Source organism: Phocoena phocoena, chromosome X (assembly GCF_963924675.1).
Source record: "Phocoena phocoena chromosome X, mPhoPho1.1, whole genome shotgun sequence".
In the NCBI taxonomy this organism is placed as follows: Eukaryota; Metazoa; Chordata; class Mammalia; order Artiodactyla; family Phocoenidae; genus Phocoena; species Phocoena phocoena.
The window spans coordinates 17897457-17924461 of NC_089240.1; the positions used below are offsets into that span (position 1 = coordinate 17897457).

At 35.8% G+C, this 27005-nt stretch overlaps 1 protein-coding gene across 4 annotated transcripts in view; it reads left to right on the forward strand.

Moving 5' to 3' along the window:
* The window catches only part of CNKSR2 (connector enhancer of kinase suppressor of Ras 2), a 258302-nt gene that overhangs the window by 158873 nt on the left and 72424 nt on the right, over nt 1-27005 (forward strand). For 2 of the 4 annotated variants that reach the window (XM_065900458.1, XM_065900460.1), the window contains 2 exons: nt 13585-13674; nt 15301-15515. In XM_065900458.1, coding sequence (XP_065756530.1) covers nt 13585-13674; nt 15301-15515 — 305 coding nt within the window. The remainder of the gene's footprint in view (nt 1-13584; nt 13675-15300; nt 15516-27005) is intronic. The other 2 variants (XM_065900459.1, XM_065900461.1) reach the window with 1 other exon arrangement.

Here is a 27005-nt window from a genome sequence, read left to right on the forward strand (position 1 = left end):
TAAACCCACTCTTTGTGGCTAAGAGTGAATTAAAAAATTAGTTATTTGCCCTAAGCTGTAAGATAAATACAGTATGGATAGACAGTGGATGGCCAGTCTAGAAAATAAGTAAATAATACCTGTTGGGATTTATGTATGCCAGGCACTCTTCTAAGCATTTAAAAGTCATTAACCCATTTAATCCTCACAACAACCCTGTGAGGTAGATACTAATAGAATCCTCACTTTACAGATGGGTTACATAACTTACCCAACTAGTAAGTGGTAGAGCTGGGATTAAATACCCATGGATATTTGTTGACTCTACCAGTGGTACTGGATAGCTAACTATTATGAAAATAATTTGCAAAAGTGTAGGAAAATAATTTCCAAAAATTTCATTACCCCTTCCAAATTCAAGCATTTGATTTTAGGCAAGCAGAACTAGATCTGTTTGAATATGTTTTTCTATATGTTTTGTATTTCCTGACACTATAATAAACATGCATTTACATAGACATGGCCTTAACACACCTTAGGAAAAGATAGCTAAATTGAGGGGTACGGTTAGCAACAATGTGTATGCCCTTTTTAAATGAGAGAGCATATAATAGGTTTTACTTTCCTAAAACAATAAACAAGAATGATTTCTGGAAATACAGATATAGTAGGTGAGGCAACCTAGATTAGTGATCGCTGGCATTGACTTTATCATCAGCCATACTTGGTAATCCTGACTGCCATCTAATTAGTCCAGTGTGACCTTAAGAATGTTACTCAAGGCCTCAGTTTTCTCATTTGTTGAATGAAGATGATAATATCTGCCTGATAGACTTTCTGTTAGAATTTAATGACAACACACTGTAAATTGCCTAGAAAGTGCCCAGTATGTGCTAGATATTTCTTTTCACTGTTGTCATTATTACATAGAGACTTTAATGTTGCTGAGAAAATAGATCTTGAGTGTTTTTACCACAAAAAAAGGATAACTATTTGAGATGATAGATGTGTTAAATAGCTTGATCGTGGTAATCATTTCACAATGTTTACATATAATATCAAATCATCATGTTAATATATGCAATTTTTATTTGTCAATTATACCTCAATAAAGCGAGGGAAAAAAAACAAAGAACTGAAATATCTCAACAGGTAAATAATAATATGAGCCATTTAAAAGTCTTTCAAGAATAAGATGGAGTGAATAAACAAAGTTCAGAAAAAAAAAAGAAACTTTAATGTGAAAGTAAAAGGGTGAAAAAAGATAGCATTAAATCACTAACTATGTGGTCTCATCTGCTCATGCTTCAAAGGCAAAGGTTCAAATTTGATGAGATCAGTTGCTTGGCAGCTTTTCAGAATGGTAATATTTCCCATCAGCTTTCCCTTTTCACTGTTCACAGACTCCTTGCCCTTGCTGTTCCATCATAGCACATTTCTGCGCATAGAAACCTGCTAAAAGGTAGACACAGTTGGCTGAGTCCCTTTGTGGTTGTGAGTGGTCATATTTTATAAGAATAGGATAAAAACATTTTTTACAGTAATATTATAGAATAGTATTGGTTTGAAGGAATTCAGACCTTTTCTGATTTATTGAAAATCCAGGACCTCACAAAAAGCACATGAACGAATGCAAGGTTGGTATTTTACAAGTGCTCCTCAGAAATGTTATTTGTACACACTGTGCATTGAGGAAAATTAATTTCTGTAATATTATACCTGAACATTTTCCACCAGAGTAGTTGGGACAAGAGAAAACCAAATACCATGTCCCTTTTATCCACAGGAATAGCAAATGGCTTGAAGTGATGTAACAGTAGCATGGTGAAGGACTTATGGGCAGTGATACTGTGAACTGAGTTTTATCAGTGTGAGGTAGGGATATGGTCTGAAGTTTCCAGGGTCTTTCATACTTCAAAATCACCTTTCTCTGTCTTACAACTTCATTCTATCTTTTGGGCAGTTAAATTAGAATTAATAACATTATTTCAAACATTTCTTAAAGGTACACGTAATACATTTGCATTTCTTTATTTCCAAATAAAAGCTTGTTCCCTTTCCTGTGATTTTTGCATATAAATTATCTTCCTTATCAAATAAAAGTTCAGCTGTCATTCATCAGCTATGCTAGAGAGAAAAGAAAATGGGATTCTAACCACAAGAAATTTCTGTGCTCAAGTAAAACGCACTACTTCCAAAGCAGAACTAAACATAGAAATAGAAATTAGTGAATCAAAAATTCAGAAATATGAGATATGTACTATACTCACAGGAATCCTTATTCCTTTGGACTTATTTAATACACTTCATAAAGACTGCATGTTAGTTAGCTTCACAAAATAATTTTGAATATCAAGGTGATGGTGATAAGGGACCATGTAACTGATGGAGAAGTAGTTCAGCAATATTTTGGCATAGAAATAGAAAATAGTCTGTTCCTAATGTAAAAATTAGAGTAATCACCTAGGGAAGGCACTCTTCTTTAATTTGTATAATTTTACTGATAGAAATAGAGCATGAGTTTTGAGGTCAGATAGACCTGAATTTGGTGCCAAGGCTTGGCCTTTAATAACTGATTGACCTTGTAATTGAGCCTTAGCCTCACTGTGTTTTTGTTTCCTTATCTGTAAAATGGGATAGCAATACTACTTTTAGTGTTTTTATGAGCATTAAATGAGATACTATATCTCAAGTACTTAGCACTGGTCTTGCCTCATAGAAAGTACTCAAGAAATGGTGCCTAGGGACTTCCCTGGTGGTCCAGTGGTTAAGACTTCGCCTTCCAATGCAGTGGGTATGGATTCGATCCCTGGATCGGGGAGCTAAGATCCCACATGCCTCACGGCCAAAATACATAAAACAGAAACAATATTGTAACAAATTCAATAAAGACTTAAAAAAAAAAAGAAACCATGCTTACAAGAAATGGTGCCTAAATGGCATAATAAATTACTGCTGCTCATAAATAAAAGTGTCTCAAAGATTCTGAAGTGCTGATGGATCAAATTAACACTTCCTCCTTTCCTGTGGAGGGACTTAATAAAGAACAAAAGGAATGGAAGTATTCCCTCCGTTTGGTCCCTCTACCTACCCAATAAATAACCAGCCATTTAAATCATACCAATTAAAAGAAATATAGAATTTGCTTGTTTCTTTTGGTTTGGTTTTGAAAAGTAGAAGGAAGAGCATCAAATAGCTCATAACACTAGAAACCTTCGTGATCCAAGTCTTCTTTTAAGTTCTGTTATTGAAATCACTACCTCATATGCTAGGCAGAAGGGCCTAGTTATAACCTCTCAGCATCAAAATTTTGAAAACAGTTCAAACCCCACACCTTTTTAAAGTTTAAGATTAGTTGCTTTTAAAAAAGGATAGTGAAAATAATATGTGAAATAAGTTAAATAGTTGGAGACTTTCAAAGAAATGAAACCTGGCAAGATCAGATTGCCCTGAAAGAATTGAAGGTACTAGGTAATAGATAAAACAGTAAGCTTAAGAAAAAAAAAACTTTTAATAAAGTTCCAGAATATTAATATGTGGATAAAAAGGAAGGATTAGCAAACCAAATCAGCAAAGCTGATGCAACTATTAGAGGAAAAGAAAAATTCTTCAAATGAATTAACACAAAGATACTAGTGCTTCCCTTAAAGACAAAATGGGAAAGCCAAGAATAGAAACAGTCCAACTCAGAGATTCTCAACTGGGGTCAGTATTGCCCCCTAGGGACATTTGGCAATTTCTGGGGACATTGGTAGTTGTCATAAATTGGAGTGGAGGTGCTACTGGTATCTAGTGAATAGAGGCCCAAGATGCTACTAAACATCCTACAATGAATAGGACAGCCCCCAACAATAAAGAGTGATCCAGTCCAAAACATCAAGAGTGCTGCTGTTGAGAAACCCTAGCTAAATTAAGAAGAATCAGTTGCAGACAAATTGAATACAGAAGCAGATGTATATGACTAGAAAATCAAAGAGCCCTTGTATGACATAGGACCAATTGCCTTTTTTTTATTCAGAGAATCTGGGAACTTACTGCTCTGGAAGGATAGACCTGCATTTACTCAAACTTAGCATATTCTCTATAAGGTTGTGAGTATCTGAGATGACTTACCCTGCTCTATAGTAGAAAACCTAATCATGACATCCCCTGCCTGGAACAGGAGGGAACTCATTGTGCCTAGTTGAAATCGGAATGCACTTTCCCTCAATGGGAAAAAGATATAATAAATGGTAGCAAGGTGAAATTTAAATAGAGTGGTTAGTGTCTGCTTTCAGATCACCATGTGGCTTAAGTAATCCAGCATTTTCCTATGTATGTTCTTCAGATCACTAGTTCTGAAAGAGAATCTTTGTAAATGAAAGAGATTACGTGGTTAAATAAGATTGGGAAGCTCTGCATATTTTATCCCCCTCTTGGAGATTAATAAATGCACATTAGCATACTAAAGGCTTTGAAAATCTTGTTGAATTGGGGTTAGCTTATTGTTTCCCACATGTATTTGTACATTGCATCTTTTTTGGTTTTGGTCACAAAATATTTATTAACCTCCCAATGGAACTAATGTTTGATGGAATATATTTTGGAAAGGCTGAAATAGAGTTGCAGCTCTTCTTAAAGACCAATATACCAATGATAAAATTTCTTTGTTTTAAGTTGCAAACAGCTGACCTAACAGATAAGCATTTGGAAAAGCCTCTATTCTTAACTTGAAGTCTGCCCCAGCAGACAGCTTGTTGAATGTCATCTTCATTTTTATTGTGCAGAAAAGCCATTTTCTAGAGTAAATCTTATTTGTGATGGAAGTCCAAACTAAAGTAATAAATATTAACTGGAAAGATCAGTGCATGGCTCCTCATAGAATTACTGGTATCACTGCAAAACAATTTGCTAGCATCATGAAGGAAATAGAACCCTGGGGATAGAAAATGTCAAGTGTTATAGCCAATCTTGTTAAAAGAGATGACTAAAAATTATACACTGATTATCTTAATGACTGGAGACATTAGAGGAAATAATTAAAAGAATATACAGCCATTTAAAAGTATGACAACCTAGCATCACTTTATAAATAACACATCATGTCAAACCAGTTTATTTTCCATCTTTGTTAAGGGATGGACAACAAATACAGTTACATCTACAGTTTATGTTCTAATCCTCCATTAGTTCTTTACCTATAGCCTTTAAGAACTTTTTGCAAGAGTTGCAAACTGGCTGGGAGTATACTTTTTTAAAAAGCAGTAATCATACATGTCAGTGAATTATTTTTGAAGAAAAATGAATTGGATTTTTGTGTAATGCAATGGTCTTGAATTCATCACTGAGGCAATTTAATGCAGTGAAAAGAGTACTGAAATAGAAGTTCAAAGTCTACATTCAGAGGCTGACTCCAAAACTAATTATTGGTGAAATCCTAAGAAATTAACTGTGGTATGTGTGAAGTTTTTCATCTCTACCTTTCTTTCTAACTTCACTGACTAATGTGATCCCAAAGAGAAAAATATGTGAAAGGAATTATAAAGTTATTACATCATTTTGTTTATTTCAAATGAGGGTCTTCAGTTGACGGTCTTAATCATTGTCCTTTTCGCTTTTCAGGAGAAGGGGTGACTGTCTTCTGTAGGTTGATAAGATTTTCAAGATACTGCTTTTACTAAGATCTTTAAAAATGGTTTGCTTTAATTGTAGTTTTTAACTTGAAAATGGGATGTTTTTAACCAAATACTATTTACCCCACATCATCTTTCTTTCCCACAATTGTATTGCTGAGCACAGCAGGGGGCAAAAGTATTTAGCAGAGCTCATTGTTTTTTTACCCACCAGAGCCTTCAAAAGAGAACCCAGAACTCTTTTGCCGCTTAGACAGTATTTAAACCATGTGAATCCTTCCCCGTCTCTGTGCACAGTGGCAGCATTTCAACTAAAATAACCTTTCTGAACTCCAGTGTGTACGGCACATTTGCTCTCTTGGTAGAATGTAATTTGATTCAAAATATAATTAGCCTTGGAATCAAGTGTTAAAAGTTCCCTATAATTTTTGATGCAGTTCAGAATTTTCTCCTTCAACAATTTTTATGTGAGTCCCCATTTAAAGTCTAGATCACCTTTAGGAAGCGATAGGAAAATTCACAAACAAGATGTAGCTTATTCTTTGAAATGAGATTTTAATTGTTTTTGTTCTCCATTAATGCAACTGAGACATTTCAAATTAATAATCATTAGGTTTGTATTTGATTTATATTATAAGGCATTAAATCCAGTACTTAAATAATCATCACATTGTGATGTTTACAAGCCACTTTTTCCCCAAGCTCTTTTATCCAGAAATGAAATTTTAAAAATATGGCCCTAGGGATCAGAGTGCCCAGTTTTTACTTATTTTACTAGATCCAGATATGTTGCCTTTATCCTTAAAAAATTACTGACTTTCCACTTAATTCAATTTTACTCCTCTTTAAATGTGTGGTTCTCTACCTTAAATAATCTCGGGATGTTTTCCTAGAAATGCAGTCAACCATCTGAAAGCAATTTTTCTGTCTGGTATGTGGGGAGTTTGATGGGTGTATGTGGCATGCTTATAGCTTAACATTCCTTAATACACTCATTTTCATCAAAATATTGGCTAAAATATTCAGAACAGATGTGTATATGTGTGTATGTATATATTTTTTCTCCTTAGCCTCTAGAGAAAGCTTCTTTTGTGAGCATTAAAGGATATATCAGACGTAAGGAGAAATCTCTCTGCAGTCTTTTTTTTCAACTCTTTGACAACAGTAACTGAGAAGATTACTTCTCAGATGCTGTATATCACCCTGAAACTTAATGATTTTAGCATGTTGGGGACAGAGTTTTTAAAAGGTAGGGGAGGGATACAATTGAAAAAGGCAGCAATTCAGTAGTATTTCAGCATACATCATGGGTAGCTTAATATGGGAATGTTTCTAGATAAGAAATCAGGAGGCAGGACTTCTAGTTCTGGCTTGATTACCAAACAGCTCTGTTAGGCTCAATTTGTTAGAATAATGAAAGTGGTTGGTCAGGTTCCTTAGAAGGAAGTGAGGGAGGGAAAGTGAAAAGGAGGGGAATGGAAAGTTGACAGGAAGGAAGGGGAAGGAAACTTTGAAAATAGAAACTAACCGTGTAGCTTGGACCTTTTTAGTCCAATGTATGAGGAAGGTCCCCTGTTTACTTTCTTAGCAAGTCATCAGTTAACAAATATTGAACTGTTACTATGTTTAAGGCACTGTGCTAAGTGCTGGGAATACCACAGGTAGACAGAGAAATTTTTGTTCCTTTGTGAAATTTACATTCTAGAATAGGGACAGAATTGAAGCAACTAATTTAATAAATACTTATTTGACTATAACTGGCATGCTATTTTAAAAAAGCTACAAAAGAAAATAAAAACAAACATAGAGGAACCCAACCTAGAACAAGGTCAAGGAGAGTATCCCTGAGGAAATGACATTTTTGCTTAGCTCTGAAGGATGCATGTGAGTTTAGGAAGAGAAGAGGAGACAAAAACCAGAGGAAGACAGAATCCTGGGTGCCAGGTAAAAAAAGTGTTTCAAGAAGGGAATAATCCTCTGTGTCAAATGTTGCAGACAGATCAGAAAAGTCAAGGGTTCTGAGAATTGTCTATTGGATTTAGCAACATGGAAGCACTAGTGACCCTGACAGTAGTAGTTTTAGTGGAGTTCAGGGGGCAAGAGCTTAATTGGAGAAGGTTCAAGAGAGAGGAGGAAATTCCACATATAAGTGAGATCATACAGTATTTGTCTTTTTGTGTCTGGCTTATTTCACTAAGCATAATGTCCTTCAATTTCATCAATATCATCACAGATGGCAAGCTTTCCTTCTTTTATGGCAGAGTAATATTCCATTGTATACATATACCACATTTTCTTTATTTATTCATCTACTGATGGACACTTGTATTGTTTCCATATCTTAACTATTGTGAACAATGTTACAATGAACATGAGAGTGCAGATATCTCTTAGACAGACTGATTTCATTTCCTTTGGATATATACCCAGAAGTAGGGTTGCTGGATCCTATGGAAGTTCTATATTTAATTTTTCGAGGAACCACTCTAATGTTTTCCATTGTATACTTGAATTTTGCTAAGAGAGTAGATCTTAAGTGTTCTCACCACACACACACACGCAGATGGTAACTATATGAGGTGAAGGACGTGGTAACTTGATTGTGGTAATCATTTCACAGTGTGTGTGTGTGTGTGTCTGTGTGTGTGTGTGTGTGTGTGTGTATAATCACATTGCAAACCTTAAAAAGTTATGCTGTACAGCCTTAATGCATAACATTTGAGTTTGTCAATCATACCTCAGTAAAGCTAGGAAGAAAAAGAGGAGGAGAGAAATTGGAGAGTGAGAATAGAAGTGAGACTTTAGGAGTCTTTCTCTAAAGGGGACCAGAGAAATAAAGTGGTAGCGGGGTGACTGTTTATTGTCGAAGAAGGGTTTTTTTTTTAAGGTTAGAGAAATTACAGCATGTTTGTATGCTAGTGGGAATCATTGGGTCGAAAGGGAAAAATTGATGCTACAGGAGCAAGTAAGGTAGAATTGCTCAAGAGATGCCCTTGAGTAAGAAAGAGGGAGTAGAATCCAGTGAACAGTCCAGTAATTTGGGATCTCCCTAATGTCTAGCATCCTTTCATTCAAGCATTCAAAAGAAATTTAATGAATACTTGCTCTGGGTCAGAATCTTTGCCAGGAACTTCCATAACAAAGATATGTAAGTTCCTGCCAAGAAGTAGAGAAACCCATAAACAGACAGATACAATACAATATAATTAAGGATCATATATACAAAAGGCACTAGGGAAGAGCTAAGGGAGCCCAAGAGAGTGAGCAATTAACTCTGCCAAAGAGCACTGTAGCATTTGTAATAGCATTGAAAATGCTTTACTGTCTAAGGAAAAAGTTGGTTTGTTTTCAAGCAATTCTGTACACTAGTATTAAAACATAGCAATTTCATATTAAAACAGAGTGTTAGATCATTATAAGGCATTCCATCACATCAGTATTCTTTTTTTTTTCTTAGTAGATTACCAGTTTATTATAAAAGGATATAACTCAGGAACAGCCAGATGGGAGAGATGTATAGGGCAAGGCATGGGGCAAGGGCTTGGAGCTTCCATGCCCTCCCTAGGTGCGCCACTCTCCTAGCATCTCCACCTGTTCAGCAGCCTGGAAGCTCTCCAAACCCTGTCCTTTTTTGGTTTTTATGGAGGCTTCATTGCATAGGCACAATTGATTAAATAATTGGTCCTTGGTGATTAAACTCAATCTCCAGCCCCCTCCCATCTCTGGAGGTTGTGGGAGGGTGGGGAATAGGACTGAAAGTTCCAACCCTCTAATCACATGGTTGGTTCTTCTGGCAACCTGCCAATAATTGGAATATTAACCATTGTCTTTGCTTCCAACAGTGGATCCCTGTCGGACCCTATCTCATTAATATCACTACTCTCCTGAATTATCTATTTATTGTTTCTTTGCTTTTTTAGAATAGTTTTTATCAATTTATATACGTCCCTTATAATATGCTGTTTAGTTTGGCTTGTTCCTGGACTTTCTAAAACTCCTATCTGCTTTTTCTTTTTAGATTTAATATATCTTTATTTTATTTTTTAACCATTTTTATATTGAAGTATAGTTAATGTACAATGTTGTGTTAGTTTCAAGTGTACAGCAAAGTGATTCAGTTGTGTGTGTATATATATATATATATATATATATACATATATATACATATATACGTATAGATATGTATAGATTCTTTTTTGAATTCTTTTCCATTATAGATTATTACAAGATATTGAATTTTAGTTCCCTGTGCTAAATATTCTTTAAATTATATTTAAGGTTCTGTTTGTGTTTAATTGCAGCTAAATATAGTTCATTATTTTTAAAAAGCTACTTGCCATTAATTTCAGAATAAAATTCAAACAAAATCCAAAAGTATTTATCTTTGACTTCTTGAACATTTATTAGACTACAATAAGAAATACAGTGCACAATTCCTGCCTCTATAGAGATCTCAGTTAGAATGCTCCAGATGTGCAACAGATATGAAAAGCCAAGTAACAGAATAATAATTTAACTATGAGATACTAGCACAGATTTATCACAAGGTTTATGATGATGTGTCAAATGAACTCTATAATTAATAAATGTTTCATGCTTAGAGGAATAAAAAATTTCTGTAAGAGGAAGTAGTCAGCAAAATTTTTAAATGGGCTTTTATCTTCATGTTTTTACTATATTCTTGACTATTATTAATTTTCATTATGAATTAGTAAATAGCGTTATTACATAAAGAGATACCTTTCAATTTTCCAAATTATTTTTCAGAGATTTATTACTAATTTATGCACAGTTACGTCGGAATGAGTCAGATGTGTTTAATAAGCCTTAAAAGGTCATACGAGCATAAAAATACTTTGCCTGTATTAATAATAGTGTACATTTGATTTAAATCTAGCAATAATGCATGTAGAACTCTTTTTCTTAGCATCACTATAGCATCAAACCATAAAGATTTTTTTCCATTTGAACTTTGCTGTTATGAAATTAAAACACTGCTATAAATACACAGTGGCAAGCATTTCCAAGCTGCAGTCAAAGATCTATATATTTAAAATTAGAAATAATTTAAGCCATTGTCTGTTTTTTAATTTGCCAAAGACTGTTGTTTACTAAATCTATTTCAATACTTTAGCACAATAAAAAATTTATAAAAGCATTGTTTATAAGCAACATTATTTGTTATAACTAAACAAATAATACACTTTACTTTTAAAAGTACTTATTTTGATTTGCATTGCTAAAATTCACAGCTTTATTAACTAGTAAAAGCAAAAACTTGATGTCCCTATAAAAGTAAATTTTAATTAAGACTTTTTATCTCAGTTTTTTGTCTGGTTCAATATATTTTCCTCAATTTTGTATCAGCAATATACAGTATACTTCTGTTTAAAAAAAATCACTCCATAAAAAGTCAGTGTTTAAACCTTCTGCAAATTTTTTTCCTATGATGAATGATATAACCAGACATAGCAAAGGCTTAATTACATTCTTTCATGGCTTAGTTCCATGAAAATCTCAGAGAATATGATGTAAAATACAACGAATACAATTATATATTTTGTATTCTATGTGAGAAGTTTCTTCTTGTTTTTGTGCACATTTATTTGACTCCAAACAACCAATCAATTCTTCAAAAACTATCAGACTATTTTCTTTCTTAGCGAGAGAAAGTTAAAACAACGCTTATTTGTTGGATTTTTCACTTTTCAAGAGATTTTCTTAGTGACATGTAGAAACAGTGTTAGAGCTGTTAACTATTTCAGTTTCAGTGCCCATGCTGAGATGGAGTTTATCCTTAAAACCAGATTCTAAAGAAATGAGTTGTAAGAACTTTGAAAATATAGCACTCATAACATTGAAAAGCTGGAGGACTGATTTTGGAAAGCAGTTGAATAGACATGACAAAATGAGACCTTTCCTAAAACCTTTATGCCACCCTGGATGGGCAGAATATATTGACGTGCATCAGCTTACCCAAATTCCCTCTGTAAAATTGCAGAAATCTACCCCATGAACATTTGGAAACTGAGATGATCATTTATAAAGTTGTTTGCACACCTTGAAAGGAAGCCATTAAATAAATACTTCGTTGGGGGGCTCATTAATAATTTTTTCATGTCTAGGGCTTCCCTGGTGGCGCAGTGGTTGAGAGTCTGCCTGCCGATGCAGGGGACACGGGTTCGTGCCCTGGTCCGGGAAGATCCCACATGCCACGGAGTGGCTAGGCCCGTGAGCCATGGCCACTCATCCTGCACGTCCGGAGCCTGTGCTCCGCAACGGGAGAGGCCACAACAGTGAGAGGCCCACGTACTGCAAAAAAAAAAAATAATAACAATAATAATAATAATTTTATCATGTCTAGTTCATCCTCAGACTTTCAAAGAGCTTAGGAAAATATACTAAGTAAGCTGTATCAGCATACATAATAAAATGCCATAAGATTGGCACATTTTCCTTAAGAACATAATGAGAAAGAAGTATCTTGATGGATTTTTTAACTCCATGGAGTGTTCATAGCAATTTGATTGTGAAATGTATCTGGGCAAGGAGCGAAGTGAAGAGGACATACAGTGACCAGGAAGTGTTGAAAGGTGGGAAGATTGGTAGATTAAAGGAGGAAGAATTGTTGGAGTGCTGTAGAGGATGTGCTAAAAATACAGAAGGTGGTAGGAAATTGGGGTACTGGGAAGAATTAGAGCCTTTGCAGGTGACAAGATTAAGCATATGACCACAAGAATGGGTGGAGGAGAGAACCTCAAGAAACTGAGAGGCCAAAATATTGGAGGGTGAATATTGAAGTCACCAAAAATTACTACAGAAGTAGTGTTTGAGTGCCTGGGTTTGAACCCTGGTACTACACACTTACCTACTGTGTGTCCTTGGGTAAATTACATAACCTGTCCCAGGCTCTTCATCTGGTAGAATGAGGGTAATAGTGTATTTCTCATAATTTTGATAATTAAACAATTTAATACTTATAAAACCCTTAGACAATATGTGGCATATGGTAAATGATATATACATGTTAGTACTATTATCATGATCATCATAATCATCATTATTATTATGACCCAGTCCCACATGAGTCTTTAATTTTCATTCATTCAGAATTTATGAACCTTCACAAAGGCCAACTGTAATGTTGGTTAGTAAATTTATATGCCAGACTTTGTGCTGGGTATCCTTTTTAAACTTCAGTATGATTTTCTTTTGGCTGTTTTGTGCTTCAAGAATTTCAAGTTGATCAGAAATAATACACTGCAGCCTCACCGAAAAGCTATCCTTAAAGTCTGTGCCATGAGTTCTGCTTGCTAAAGTAAAATAAAGATGCTTTTTAGTAAGAACACAGACCCAGAGGGAAATGGGACGGGCCAAAACAGTGATTACTTGGAACTAGAAACTAGAGTTCACAATAGCAAGAGATGCTTGGGGCAGACCCAGCTTTAGGCCATAAAAGAGAGTATAGCCGTATTGCTGAAGAATAGTGGTATCCAGAAAGCAGATAGGAGTTAGGAGGCAGTGAAGATGGGAAGTTAGTATTGTGGTGTTCCAACATGAAATGATGGGTTAATGTTCTGGCAGGCAGGTTAAACCCAAGGAGCTACTATCCTGGAGATTGGCTATCAAGATAAAGACACTTGGGCATTGGGGAATAAGACAGATCCAGTTATTGAAAATGAAGTCACTAAAATGATGATCCTCTTTGTAAAGGGCCACATTCTTAAAGCCTGGGGCTCCTAAGAGAGCAAACCTAGGCTGTTCTTTATTATTTATAAAAAGCGCCTTAAGTTTGCATTATCACCTGGCCAATTACCACAGGCAGTTTCACCTTCTGGCTCAAAACACACATATTTTTCACCTTCACAAATGCCAACCATAATGTTGCATATGAGTGAGTGTGTTTTGCAGACTGTAGCTAAAAGTCCGTTTAAGTTTGAGCGGACGTGGGGAAGAAAAACAATGTGATGTGAATTTTGTTCTCTGTGTTTAGGCAAGCTACGACCTATATCTATGCCAGTGGAATATAATTGGGTGGGGGACTATGAAGATCCAAATAAGATGAAGAGAGATAGTAGAAGAGGTAAGTGTTCTAGAATTTCAGTGTAGGCTGGGTTGTTGAAACAAAAAGCAAATTTAAATGTTTTTTAAATAGGATGTTGTGGCTTCAGTGGAAAACTATTCATTCTCTCATTGACTTTATGATACACCCAAACCAACTCAGACTAACCTTTAACTATCTTGATCTGTTATTAAGTAGATATCTTCTCTGAATGCCTCCTAAGGGATTCAGGGTAGATAAGTACAATGTAAAAAATTAATATCTGAGTGTTATTTGAAAGTTAGTACTTGGAAAACAAGGTCAGAAGTGTGAAACTGCATAAAAGAATTAAGTTCAACAAATAGAAAGAGTTTGTGATCAGTCCCCATTGGTCCGCAATGCCAACCTCACTACTTTTGTATTAATACAACGTTAAATTGAGCTTTGAAGCACATGGGTAAAAACTAATAGAAACTGGGCCAGTGACTCTAATGAAAACCATATAGAAATGGAAAAAAAACTGCTTTGCTTTTTTTTTCTCTTCTGTTTGCTGTTCAGGGTTATCTTCTTACTTGGGGGTGGGCTACACTTGAAGTATCTACCAAAAGTAAGTTTTTATGTTCACTTATCCTGCCGTTGAGGTGAGCAGTAAAGAGAGCAACTGGAAGTTTTGCTACTAAATGGGATTCGACCAAGTGTGGATATGGTGGGCCCAGTGGGTCATGCTGCTACTTGCATTTTCTGAAATGAGATCCCTAAGGTTATAGATGAAAAATAAAATTATTCAAAACAAAGCAAAAAACTTTTCATAGAACCTAAAGTCACTAAGCTTCCTTTATAACATGTTTAACCCACTTGCCTGTTATTTCTAGCCAGTGTGCAGCATTTATTTCATTAATACACAGGTCCACAGACTACACAGGGATAAGTGAGCATGACTATCTGCTTCATTAGACTTCTTAACACTTGTTTCATGGAGCGAGAATTTCTGAAAGTGTTGGTAAATATAGGATCATTGACAGATTCCTTTACATCTATGTATTCATTCCGTCTTCCAAACTTCAGTTTCTAACCTCATTTGTTTTATAGAATTAACCAAGAAAAATATAAAAAGGGAAACACTTCTATGCCTTCTCTGAGTCACTCTTTTGGGAGTTGATATGATAGTGACATCTTGGGGGAAAAAGGCCTTATGAAGCATTGTACTAATAGTTACAATTGATAGTTCTGGCTATCAATTTAAGCATAGGTTTTATGAACTAAGTTTCCTCACTGTTGGTCCATAGTGTGGGTTTTAACTTCTCCAAGGATGCTCCCTAGCCTGCCATACGTCAGTGTTTGTCATCAAATTTTTGCAGAATCTCCCTGGGGGAGCTTGTTAAACATTTTATGAGCCACACACCCAGAACGTCTGATTCAACTTCCGCAGGTGATTCTGATATAGTTTGTTCAGACCTAAAACTTGGAGAAATAAGCTATAGGCTATCTATTTCCTGTTTCCCTATGATCCCAAATAATTAAGATCCTCTATATTTTCACTACAAAGGTATTTCATAAATGAAGTCAAGTTACATTTCTGAAACAAAATCTCATAGTACAATTAAGGAAGAATAGGAACTTTGGAATATTTGCGTATTTACATTGGTCTATTTATCTTCTTTTATATAGAAAACTCTCTACTCCGATATATGAGCAATGAAAAAATTGCTCAAGAAGAATACATGTTTCAGAGAAACAGCAAAAAAGACACAGGGAAGAAGTCTAAAAAGAAGGGTGATAAGAGTAGTAGCCCGACTCACTATTCATTGCTACCTAGTTTGCAAATGGATGCACTGAGACAAGATATCATGGGCACACCTGTGCCGGAGGCCACACTATACCATGTAAGTAAAATTTCAAAGACTCTATGATAATACTTTCATTGACAGACTCTTTTTGGTAAATTCCAGATTATTTATTTTTATCCTCTTGTCAGATTTTCACAAAAGATCCTAAATTTAGATGTTATGCCCTGAAAAAAACGTTGAAAAGAAATGATGGCTTATTGCTTTGCTCTTCAGTTCATATGTTCAATGAGTTCATGTGTTGTAGCAGGTTATATTTTTAATGAAATAACTTAATATGCACAGAATTTATGGAGACTAATAATTAGCTGATTAATCATTAGCGTGATAATACACAGTAAATGAATAGCTGTAAAGTTCAACATTAAAGATAAGATTTTTAATATATTTATGATTTCATTTAAAAATGAACATCTACTATGCACTAGACTTGGAGCATGGTTCTCGAAGTAAAAATGAGAAGACATAGCACACCGTAATATGGAAAGAAAGACACACCGAGAGTCCCAATACAGTTTGTAATGGGTGGGTGCAAGAAGTGTAGGAGAACGGCCTTTGCCTTCTTGGGAAGTGAGAAGAGACTTCAGAATGGGGAGCATTTGGGTGAAGAGTGAAAAGCAGTATTTTTGTGGGAAGGCGTATGAAAGTGTGCTACAAATGTGTGCGAATATGGCATGTTCCACGGACTTCATGTGGCTCAAAATTACTGGTTCATTAAAAGTTGAAGGAAAGCATGTGAGAAGGGGCAGTAGATGGGACCCTAGAGAAGCAGGTGGGGCTTAGATCAGGAATTTTATGATAAAGTACTTAGGCTCTTTCCTGTAGTAATAAAGAGCTACTGAAGAATTTTGACCTGGGGACTTGCATGATGAGATTGGCCTATAGGATCTCTCTGGTGCAGAGCATCAATCAAGAGATGTGAGGCCAAAGGCAGGGCCATTAAGGCCAGGTGGATGACGAGAAACTAGGACAATGGCGTTGTGGAGGCTGAGAATCTTGTTAGCCAAAACATTCAAATCACAAAGTCAACCCATTTTATGACATTTTGGTTAAAAGGGAGTTTGTTGTGCTTCTCATTAGAAGCCCTTGAAAAACATGGACTACAGGCTTTTAAGTGAGTTGAACAGTTGTGCTTAGTGTACACAGCATCAAAAGATTTAATCTGTCACCGCTGTGGAAGACAGACCATCTAGATATACAAGATGTGAAAGATTTTAACAACTCATAGTTGAGTTGCTTTCCTGAGTATATCTTTTAAATCATCTAACTACTTATTCGCTAGGTCTCTCATAAAATGAAAATGAAGAAATATGTTTTCATATTTGGGTTGACATAGGAGTGCAGTTAGCACTCTTGGGTGCTCGTTCTCTATCCTCTCCTGTCCCCAGTTACCATACCACCAGCCTCTTCGTCTCCAAGAGAATAATGCCCATATCAAAACCTGCTACTTTGAATAAGTGGCAAATCAGGTTATTATTTTTTCCATAGACATTTGCAGTCATTCTGAAATCAATACTCATAGCTGTATGGCGGGGGGCCACTTTTGCTATCACTAGTCAGAAATGCTATCTTCACACTGAGAAGCTGGTGTTCTAGTCAAAAGTAATAGCCTGAACAAAGATCTAAACATAAGAGACAGCTGGCCTATTCAAGAGAGAAGTTGGTAGTGAGAGACGAAGCTAGAGAGGAAAGAAGAGGCCACTTCACCCAGAGCGTGTAAACTATTCAACTGTTTGGATTTGTCGTAAGAGGAGCGATAAGCCACTGAAGGCTCATTTAAACACTCAGCCTGTGCCATCCTGTCGTGCACGTCCAGACAGGAATATACTGTGTGAGGAAGGAAAATAGCTGAGTCTTGTGGATTTTGAGTAATTAAATTATGGAAGATAGTAAAAGGTAAAACTGCTAATCAGGAATATTGTGAGTATTGTCTAGTATTGTCTATAAATTGTTACCACCTTTCTGAAAGGCATTATTTAGTTAAGTGTGCAAAGAACCTGGTCTAGTAACTTCACTTCTAGAAGTTTATTCCAAGAAAGAAAGCAGAGCCTACTTTTGCCTCCTATTTTTATTCTATATCCTGAGTCTGTAACAGGGATTTCCCAGATACATGATATTTATCCCAACTAATTTTTAACAGAGAGACAGCACAGGGTAAGGAATATTGTTAATCATGGAGGAGGTCCTCCCATGTAACACTAACCCACTAATTTCAAAGTGAAAAGCTGGACATTTTCTAACTATTCTCTGGTTTAAAAGAAGCTAAATAATTGTTAGCCCCAAAGTGTATGTTCAATGTCTATAACCAGTGTTCAAAAAGAAAGAACATTCATTGGTGAGTTTTTTATTAGACTCTTAAGTTCCTTAGAGGACTTTACTTGCATTTATTTAGTACTTTTACAGTTATCAAGGGAGTTTCCACATTTGTTACGTCTTTTAAACCTCAAAACAACTGTGTTTGCAAATGACAAAACTCAAAACTCAAAAAAGTGATCTACCCAAAGCTGTGTTGCAAAAAAGTGTAAGAGTAAGAACTAGAACCCAAACCGCCTACTGCAGGGATCTTTCCACACTCTGCCCTGGTCCTCCGTGCATGGTAGGCATTGCATACACAAATGAATTCGTGCTTTAATAACTAAATGAGTGAATTTTGAAAAAGTTCACTTGAAGAAACGTGTGCGCTCATATGTTGACTTTAATAACATTTCTCGTAGGTGGATTGATTTCTACCCAGGTTTCTCTTTTGCTCTATATTACTATTTTTTTATTAAGTTCAGAAAAACATACAGAGCTACTGCTGTTATAAAACACAAGTAGTTATTCAGCATGATATATTACTGAGACTACAGGGTACTATAGTTAAAAATGCCTGGACCTGGGAGGCAAAATAAAATATATTTAAATGATTGCTTTTTATATTTCACAGGAATTTTTGTTTTATTTTTTAATCTGTATATATGTACTTATTTAAAATAAAAAGATGTTTACTTATGTTAATTTTTTTAAAAACACAAGATCGGTATCAATATGTAATCCAGTCACCTTCATGATGAACCATTAATCTTCATTCTTACCAATTATTCTTTTGGATAGCACAACTATTTTTAATGAAATAGGACTTAAGTGGAAGAGGATTATAAAGATGGAATAATGAGTTTCGTAAGGCTGCTATCTCTGCTATAATACTAGCTCCATGTGGTCTGTGTTGAAATTTGGAGAAAATTTAGTTGAATTGAATAGCAGGATCATATCAGCATTAAATACCCTTAAACAATTTACTAAAGGTGTGTGTGTGTGTGTGTGTGTGTGTGTGCAGGGTGTTCCTTTTTAAGCTCCTAGATTATAATCCCCGTTAGTCTATTCTGAAAAGCAGCCTAATAATACACAAAGCCAGGCAAATACAGTTTGACTTCAGCATGACTCATTCCTCTTAGCAATTATAGCAGAAATGTTTATATAATAATAAAGAAGATTTAGAAGTTTATGGTATTGTAAAATACATAATTTTATTTTTTATTAATTCCATATATTTGTTATTCCAATTTATATATTTTTCTTAAACTTATTTGAAAAGAAATCATTCACTATGCTCTAACTACCCTAATTATCACCAGTCTTTGCCACCTCTTTCCTTTTTGACATGTCCCTCCCTCTATTGAGAATGCTTCTACCCCATCTTTCCCCCTGGCTGACTCCTAGCTAAACCTGAATTTGCAGAGAGACTTTCCCTGACCACTACACCCTAAACTAAATCAGTTTCTCCTATTATAGTCTCTTAGCACCCTGTATATTTTCTTTGAAAACTTTCTTATGATTCATAATTACGTATTTATTTGTGTGATTATCTGCTTAGTATCTTTCTTCACTATATATGGTAGGGAGGGCATGTCCGTGTCCATGACAGGAAAGGATAGTTTCTCCATTTTGTTCAGCACTATATTTTAGTACCTAGTCTAAGTCTAGTACCTTACAAGTGCTCAATAAAAATGTGATGAATAAATGAATGAATGAGTGAGTGAATGTGACAGGAACTTCAATGCCTTTCTCAGTATCTCTCAGCTGATGTCCTCAGCCTGCAAAAACAAGAGCCACCTCCATGACCAGCCCTGCCCAGTACAAGCCGACCTTCAGTTGGGGTGTGTTCAGAGTGGGAACCACCAGGAACCTATTACCATAGGCTCAGTGTCCCATGTGCCTGGGGAGAGGCATAGGGCTCTGAATGTCTTCTATCATGTTTGTCTAGTCCACATGACTAAATTCTACTTTGTTTTATCGATTAGGTTTCCATTTCACTCCAAAGATGGGAACTCTGCCCTTACTGGCGCCTCCTCCAACGAGGGTTTGGCTGGTTTACTGATACAGACGACAGACCATGTGGAGCCTAACTCTGACCACCCACCCATTTAAGAGAGTATTGGAATCACCTAGTAATTTACACTCACCGTGTCGGGCTCCCTCTCAAAGCAGGTCCCAGTTTGTACCTTTAATCAGTGTGATTTACAAGACTTCTCTGCTCCACAGGTGCCACCAGGGCAACAGAATTAGCTCCCCCTCAGCCTGGCCTCATCTCCTCCACTCCAGCTAGTTCTTGCTCTCTTCCTATCACTGCCCTCTCGTTATGGAGGTCGCAGTATGCCTATCAGCCAAGCAGGTGACGGTATTTTTCAAAAGAGTATAACTTTATTTTACCTACTCACTGATTCTCTGTCTGAAAATGGAGTTGTTAGCTGCCAAAACCCTCGTCTGACCTGAGAGCACATGAAGCAAAGGCAGACAGCAGTGTCTGGTGTGTGTGTGTGTGTGTGTGTGTGTGTGTGTGTGTGTGTGTGTGTGTGTGTGTGTGTGTGTGTATGTGTGTGAGAAATCCAAATGTAGTGATGAAAACCTTTAGATAAGAGACGATTAGAATCAGGACTTTTTTTTTTGCTTAATATGATATACATATGACACCTTGCTCTCACATTAAAGCTGCTGAACTAAATCCATAGACAAAATAATAATTTATTTTAAATCTACATGCTGAGAAGCCAGAAAAGTAAAATTTGGTAATGGATCTAGGCAACATGCAGGTACACTTTCATAAACTGAATAATGTGATTTTAGGTGGCTTATGTAAAACAGATTTTGAGTAGGTGTTAAAAAATCTGGATGATTTGTTTCATAACATTCCAACATTGGCTTGTCTTAGTTATTTAGGATATAACTGCAAACACTCAGTTACTATTTCACTTCTGATAAGTACTCTTAGCCATTTCCATCAAATTGTGAAAGGATTTTTGGTGGAGCTTCTGGAGGAAGGAGGTGGAGAGCTGTTAAAAGACATCTTATTTTTAAAAATTTAACAAGTAAATAAACATTATGAAACAGACAGTATTGTAAGTAATTTGCAAATTTTAACTCACTTAATCCTCGTAAAAAAACCTATAAGGAAAGGTGCTGGTATTATCCCCATTTTACAGATTAGGAAGCTGAGGCACTAACAATAAGTAGTTAAGTGGTGGAGCTGGGATTTGAACATTGGCAGAGTTTCTCTCTCATACACCAGATGGGCAAGACTACCATCAGCAGTAAACTTGTTCAATTCTATGCTGTTATTTCATGTAAATGGAAGATTTCTTGATTTAATATTTACTCCCATTACCATCTTACCCCACTTACTCATGTTTAGACTTTTTCTCTGCCTACACACAATAATGAGAAAGGGAAAATACTTTTCTTTGTGAAATATTTAAATCTCAAAGTCTTTTGTTTGTTTATTTAAAAAATTAAATATATAGAAGTATTTATCATTTATCCCAAGTGTTTCAAATTGCCCCTCAAAAAAATAACATAATTTAGCAGAAACTCAACAGCAATTCTAGTAGTGCCAACTATCTTTAAGGCCCAATAAATGCTGTGGAATATATATAAATAATAATAATATTACCACTGCTACTACTAATAATAGCTAACATTTACCTATTGCTTACTAAGTTCCTATGCTAAGAACTTACATACGTTATCTCATTGAACCTTCAAATTGACCTTCTGAGGTTGCTACTATTATTATATCTATTTTGAAGAACTGAAACACAGAGTTTACCTTGCTCATGGTCATACAGCCAGAAAGTAGCAGACTTGAAATATGAGTACAAGCAGTCTGACTCCAAAACTCACATTTTTAGATGAATAAAGTCATGTAAAGTCATGTCTGCTCATAAGGATTTTACCATCTATTAGAGAAGCCAGAGCTATTATTATCACAAAGATGAAAAATATGCTATATTGGCAGCCTATAAACATTTATAATTAAATTTATCTACAGTTATAAAGATTGGTTTGTCTAATATAGGCCTGTCTTAGCTGCATTGTTTCAGGATCAATGTAGCTAAAATAAGAGGGCAGTTAGTTTCAGTGGCTAGATAACCATCTCTGAGCTAACAATTGTTTATAATAACCACTTTCAGCAGTGATAATAATGGTTTAAATGATACCAGTATGTACATAAATACAAGTACTAGCTACAAAAAAAAAAAAAAAAAAAAAAAAAAAAAATAACCACTTTCTCCACGCTTTGACTTTACTCACCTAGATGACAGCCATGGTACAGTGTGACATGATGTTTCTCCTCACTGGGGTGCATGCAGATATCCATTCTAAATATTACTGTATTTATATCATATGTATTCTCTGGTTCCTGTGGATGACTTCACAATTTCTAGAGTGTTAATGCCAAATTCGTAGTAGCACTGGCAAAGCCTACATGGGAACAGCCTGGACTGTGACACGTGTTTCCCACTGGAGCACTTCACTAGAGTGGTGATTCTCAAACTATTGGGCTGTCCTTAGCAAACGGCTCCTGGTGACTGAGGCTTTATGCAGAAATGACAGTCCTTCCTTTGATTCTTATGGGCAAATAACACGTAATTTCACAGACTTTAATTTTCACTTGTGACTAGATATTGCTTATTAGTAACCTACTAAATGATTTTAAAAGGTTATAAATTGAATAATCATAAAATCATGCATTAGTAGAGTTTACTCAATATTCTAATTCACTATTTTTCCAAGATGCCTAGTATCCATGCAACCAACAGTACAGTGGTGCTCTTATTGCACAAGCCCAAGTGTAGATGGTTCTGGTTCCCACAGTTTTCAGGAGGAATGCTATATTGGTACATCATCAGGATTTTTTTAAGTTACCTATAGTTTTCAGTTGCTTTGTTTAATTATAAACTATCATTAGACTATTGACCTTAGTTTGCTTTAGGTTGCTTGCTTTACCTTCTAGCATGTTGTAATTCACATTACCCAGATATTCTAAAAATGATACTGTGACTTATCCATACCCTACAGTACTTACAGTCATATTCTATTGGTATCACCTAGTTAATTTTCCATTGGAAAGTAGGGACAAATGGACCACAGGGCCTACTGGCCTAAGAGGGTCACAATCAAAACTTGTTGAGACCCACTGCCTTAAATACGGTTATGTGGTTTTAAAAAGTAGAAGGAATGAAATCTTGGCTTTTCTTGTCCATAAATATGAAACAGTTTTATAGAATGCAAGTCCATGAAGAAGCCTAGGAGGAAAATTCACTTGTGTTTCCTGACCCATTTATACTAATAGTTATTTTAGTGAAAACCATTAAGAAAAATCATGCTCCTCCTCCACCGCAACAGGTGTGAAAAGCATCTATTCACTAAGAAGGCATAAAAATGTTAAATTTTTTATGCATCTTAAATCTTATATGCATCTTAAATGTATATGCATTAAGAGATTCAAAATGCTAGAAGCAAAGTCCAACAGAACTGAAAAGAGAAATTGACAAATCTATAATTATAGTTGAAGTCTTGAACACCCCTCTCAGTAATTCATAGAACCACTAAAGAAAAACTCAGCAAGGGTATAGAGTGCTGAACGACTACCCACCAACAGTATCTGACTCCCCAAAACATCAGAATACATATTCTTTTCAAGTGTGCGTGGGACAGTCATCAGGATAGACCATATCTTAGGTCATAAGATAAACCTTAATTTTAAAAGAACTGAAATCATACAAAGTATGTTATCTAACCATAATGGAATCAAACTGGAGATCAATAACAGTTAACAAGTAAGTCTCCAACCTCTTGGAAATTAAAGAACGCATTTTAAAATAATCCATAGGTAAAAGAGGAAATCTCAAGGAAAATTGACCTGAATGAAGATGAAAACACAACATATGCATAGGGGAAAATTTATAGCACTAAATACTTATCTCAGGAAAGGAGAGGGACTTCCCTGTTGGTCCAGTGGTTAGGACTCGGCGTTTTCACTGCCAGGGCCCGGGTTCAATCCCTGGTCAGGGAACTAAGATCCCGCAAGCTATGTGGCATGGCCAAAAAAATCAAGAAAAGAAAAGGAGAAAGTTGTCACCTCAAGAAATTAGAAAAAGAAAAACAAGAAATAAGCATAAGGAAGACAATAGAGAGAAGAAATGAAATTTGAAAACAGAAAACATAGTAGAGAAAATCAAAAGCTGTAAATTTTTTTGCAAAATCAAAAAAGAAATTGATAAATGTCTAGCAAGACTGACAACGGGAAAAAGAGAAGACTAAAGTTACCAGTATAAGGAATGAAAGAGGGGTTATCACTACAAACCTCATAGACATTTAAAGAATAAGGAAATACTATGAACAACTCTCTGCACTTAACTTTAACAGTTTAGATGAAATGGACCAATTCCTCAAAACCCACTAGCTACATAACTCTCCCAAGATGGAGTAGATGATCTGAATAGTCCTATAACTATTAAAGGAAATTAGTTAATCATTGAAGGACTTCCAAAAAAGAAGTACAGAAATACTGAAAAAAGGACCAAACATATTGCACTTTTATATTGCTTACATGCGAGAGTAATCCATTTGACTTTTATTATTACGTTCTGTGGTGCCTTTAAAGTGTTGGCAGCATGTAAAATATTTGATGTATAGGGCTTGTGACTTAGTGGAATTCCTAGGAGACTGATTAAAATTCATAAATTTTATTAATTGTGAAAATATTGTTTAAATGTTTGAAAAATTTGTTTCATAAATTTTTTTAAGTTTAACAAATTAAGCATTATACAAACAAACAAACAAAAAGGTTCACTAATACTCCCTTCCTCTTGAGAGAGGTTTCTGCTTACACTGTATAAAACAGATTATGTAAAGCCAGTCCTTTTCAGTTTCATGTTTGAGCCAATGGGGGCCTCATTCTGCTAGTTCCTGGTTAGATAATGGCTGCCAGGAAGGAAAACACAAAATCCGGCTTAATTAGTGAGGCATCATGCAAAACAGGACACAGAATAATTGAATTTGGAATTTATTAAATTCAAATCTTATTACAAATTCCTTGTTGCCTTCTAAAAACAATAAAATAAAACCTAAATTCTGATGAGAGGCCCTTGATCAGAGAGGTTAAAGAAACTCCATTCTCTTTCATGTTGTAGGCCTGTCTCTCCCAGTTGTATAACCTCAGAAAATTTCCTCAGGTTTTGTTGGCAGTAGAACTTTTTTGCTCCCATAATCACTTCTACCCATATTACCTCACCACCATAACTCATTTCGTCAAGCATCTCAGGTTTAATGAAACTCCAGGTAAAATTATTTTACCCCTAGAACTGTTTAAAACCTCTTCTGATTGAAGGGCCATAACCTATATCAAATTATCTTCTTCATTCAACTCCTAAAATACATTACTTCCTGGATGGTTTCAGCACCATCCAATTCTACAAAACTGTAGGCCTAATAATTTGCTGTATATACCCAAATCTCATCCAAAGATTCCTCTTAATACACTACATGTCTGAGTCTCTTGGCCCAGATCTCATGTGAGAATGAAGTTTAAGGCACAATTATTGACTACTGTTACATTCTAGTTTCTTGAAGATAACTTCCAAGAACAACGTTAAATTGTTTGTAGCCTTCAAGGGATTCTTCTTTGGCTTTTGGCTCAGACAGCAACTGGCAGCAGGCCAAGTGCATGAGCTCAACCTAGAGTCTCAGCTCTAAATAATGCTGCTAAATCTGTTTCTTAGCATCTCTACAAGTATCAGGTTAGGCCAAAGCAGTATCCTAATAGACTTGAACCCAAAACAATCTGCAATGTTGAGAAATAGATGTGTTTCAATCCCTGTTCTTTATATGCACATAATTTTAGATTAACTAGATGCAAACTTTCCTGAAACTCAAAATAGGAGAATAATTTACCTTCTTGTGTTTTCTTTTATTATCATAAATTCAGAGTGGCCTCAAGAGACAATGGCTGTTGTATCTAACCACCTCCAAGTAAAAGGGCCCAACATTAAAGAAAAGAATTGTCTTTTCTAAGATTCAGATGGCCAAGAATAATGCTGTAGTTAATAGAACATGAACTGTTTGAACTCACACACATTTCTGAACCTCATTTTCTCATCAGTATAAAGAGGATAATAATACTTAACTCACTCAGGTATTTCAGAAGTAAATCATACACTCTATATAAAGTTTGTTCCACTGTGCTGGACACATAGTAACTATTCTTAAGGCCATACAGAAAGGAAATGGATTCATTTACATGGATGGGGATTTGCTTCCCGATGAGCAAATCAGAAGGGCTTCTAGGACTAGAACATCTGTCCTCTTTGGGCATTAATGAATGTATCGGCTAGGGTTCAGTCAGGGAAGCAGAAGTGCTAAGTGGCATGGAATAAAGGACTAGATCTTACTCAGTTGAGGAGCTGGTGAAGAACCTCAGCAGAGCCAGTGGTCATGAAGAAAATCTAGATGTGAAGCCAGGGAGAGCAAGACAAACTAGAATCCATGAGCAGACTGGAAGCCTGCCTCCAGCTTCAAAACGAAGCTGGTGCCCTTTGCCATGGAGATTTATAGGCTCCTGGTCCAGGACTTAGAGGAGCTGAAGGAATTGCACGCCTGGCTACTGACCTATCCCAGCAAGGTGAGCCAGCAGGAAAGTGGCAGTATGTGTACGCTGCTGCACTGACCGGCACCCTACGCTGACCTTCAGGGCAGAAAGGCTGCTGCGTCGCCTGTATTCTCCGAAATTCACACAAATTTACATTGGCCAGCCCTAACTAGCACCAGACAGGGAGAGGAATTCTGAAATAAATAGTTACAGCTTTGCTAAGTTGACATAGTAGATAACCACCACACTGAGGTTTCCTTTTCTGTTGGCACTATAGGTACCTACCAGGTAAAACCTGCTTTGAAAATTCTAGTGACAGTCTGTATGAGGATCAGTTGTAAAGTGAAAAATTCTAAATGATCATAAATTTGGAGTGGACTCAAGGTACAGCCTACGTCTATGGAGGTATCATCCCCACAGCCTACTTACTTAATTCCCCAGAGCATATAGGAAAATATAACTTCAAATTGTCTTTTATCTATCTTAAATCAAAAGATTGACTAGTATAAGGAATAGTTAGGATTAAATGTCTAATTTACCTAAAGAGGTTTCTACTTGCTAAAACACGTAAGGTGATTCTTTAAAGAATTTCTTTGCATACTCTGTTTAAGGAAGAGTACCAG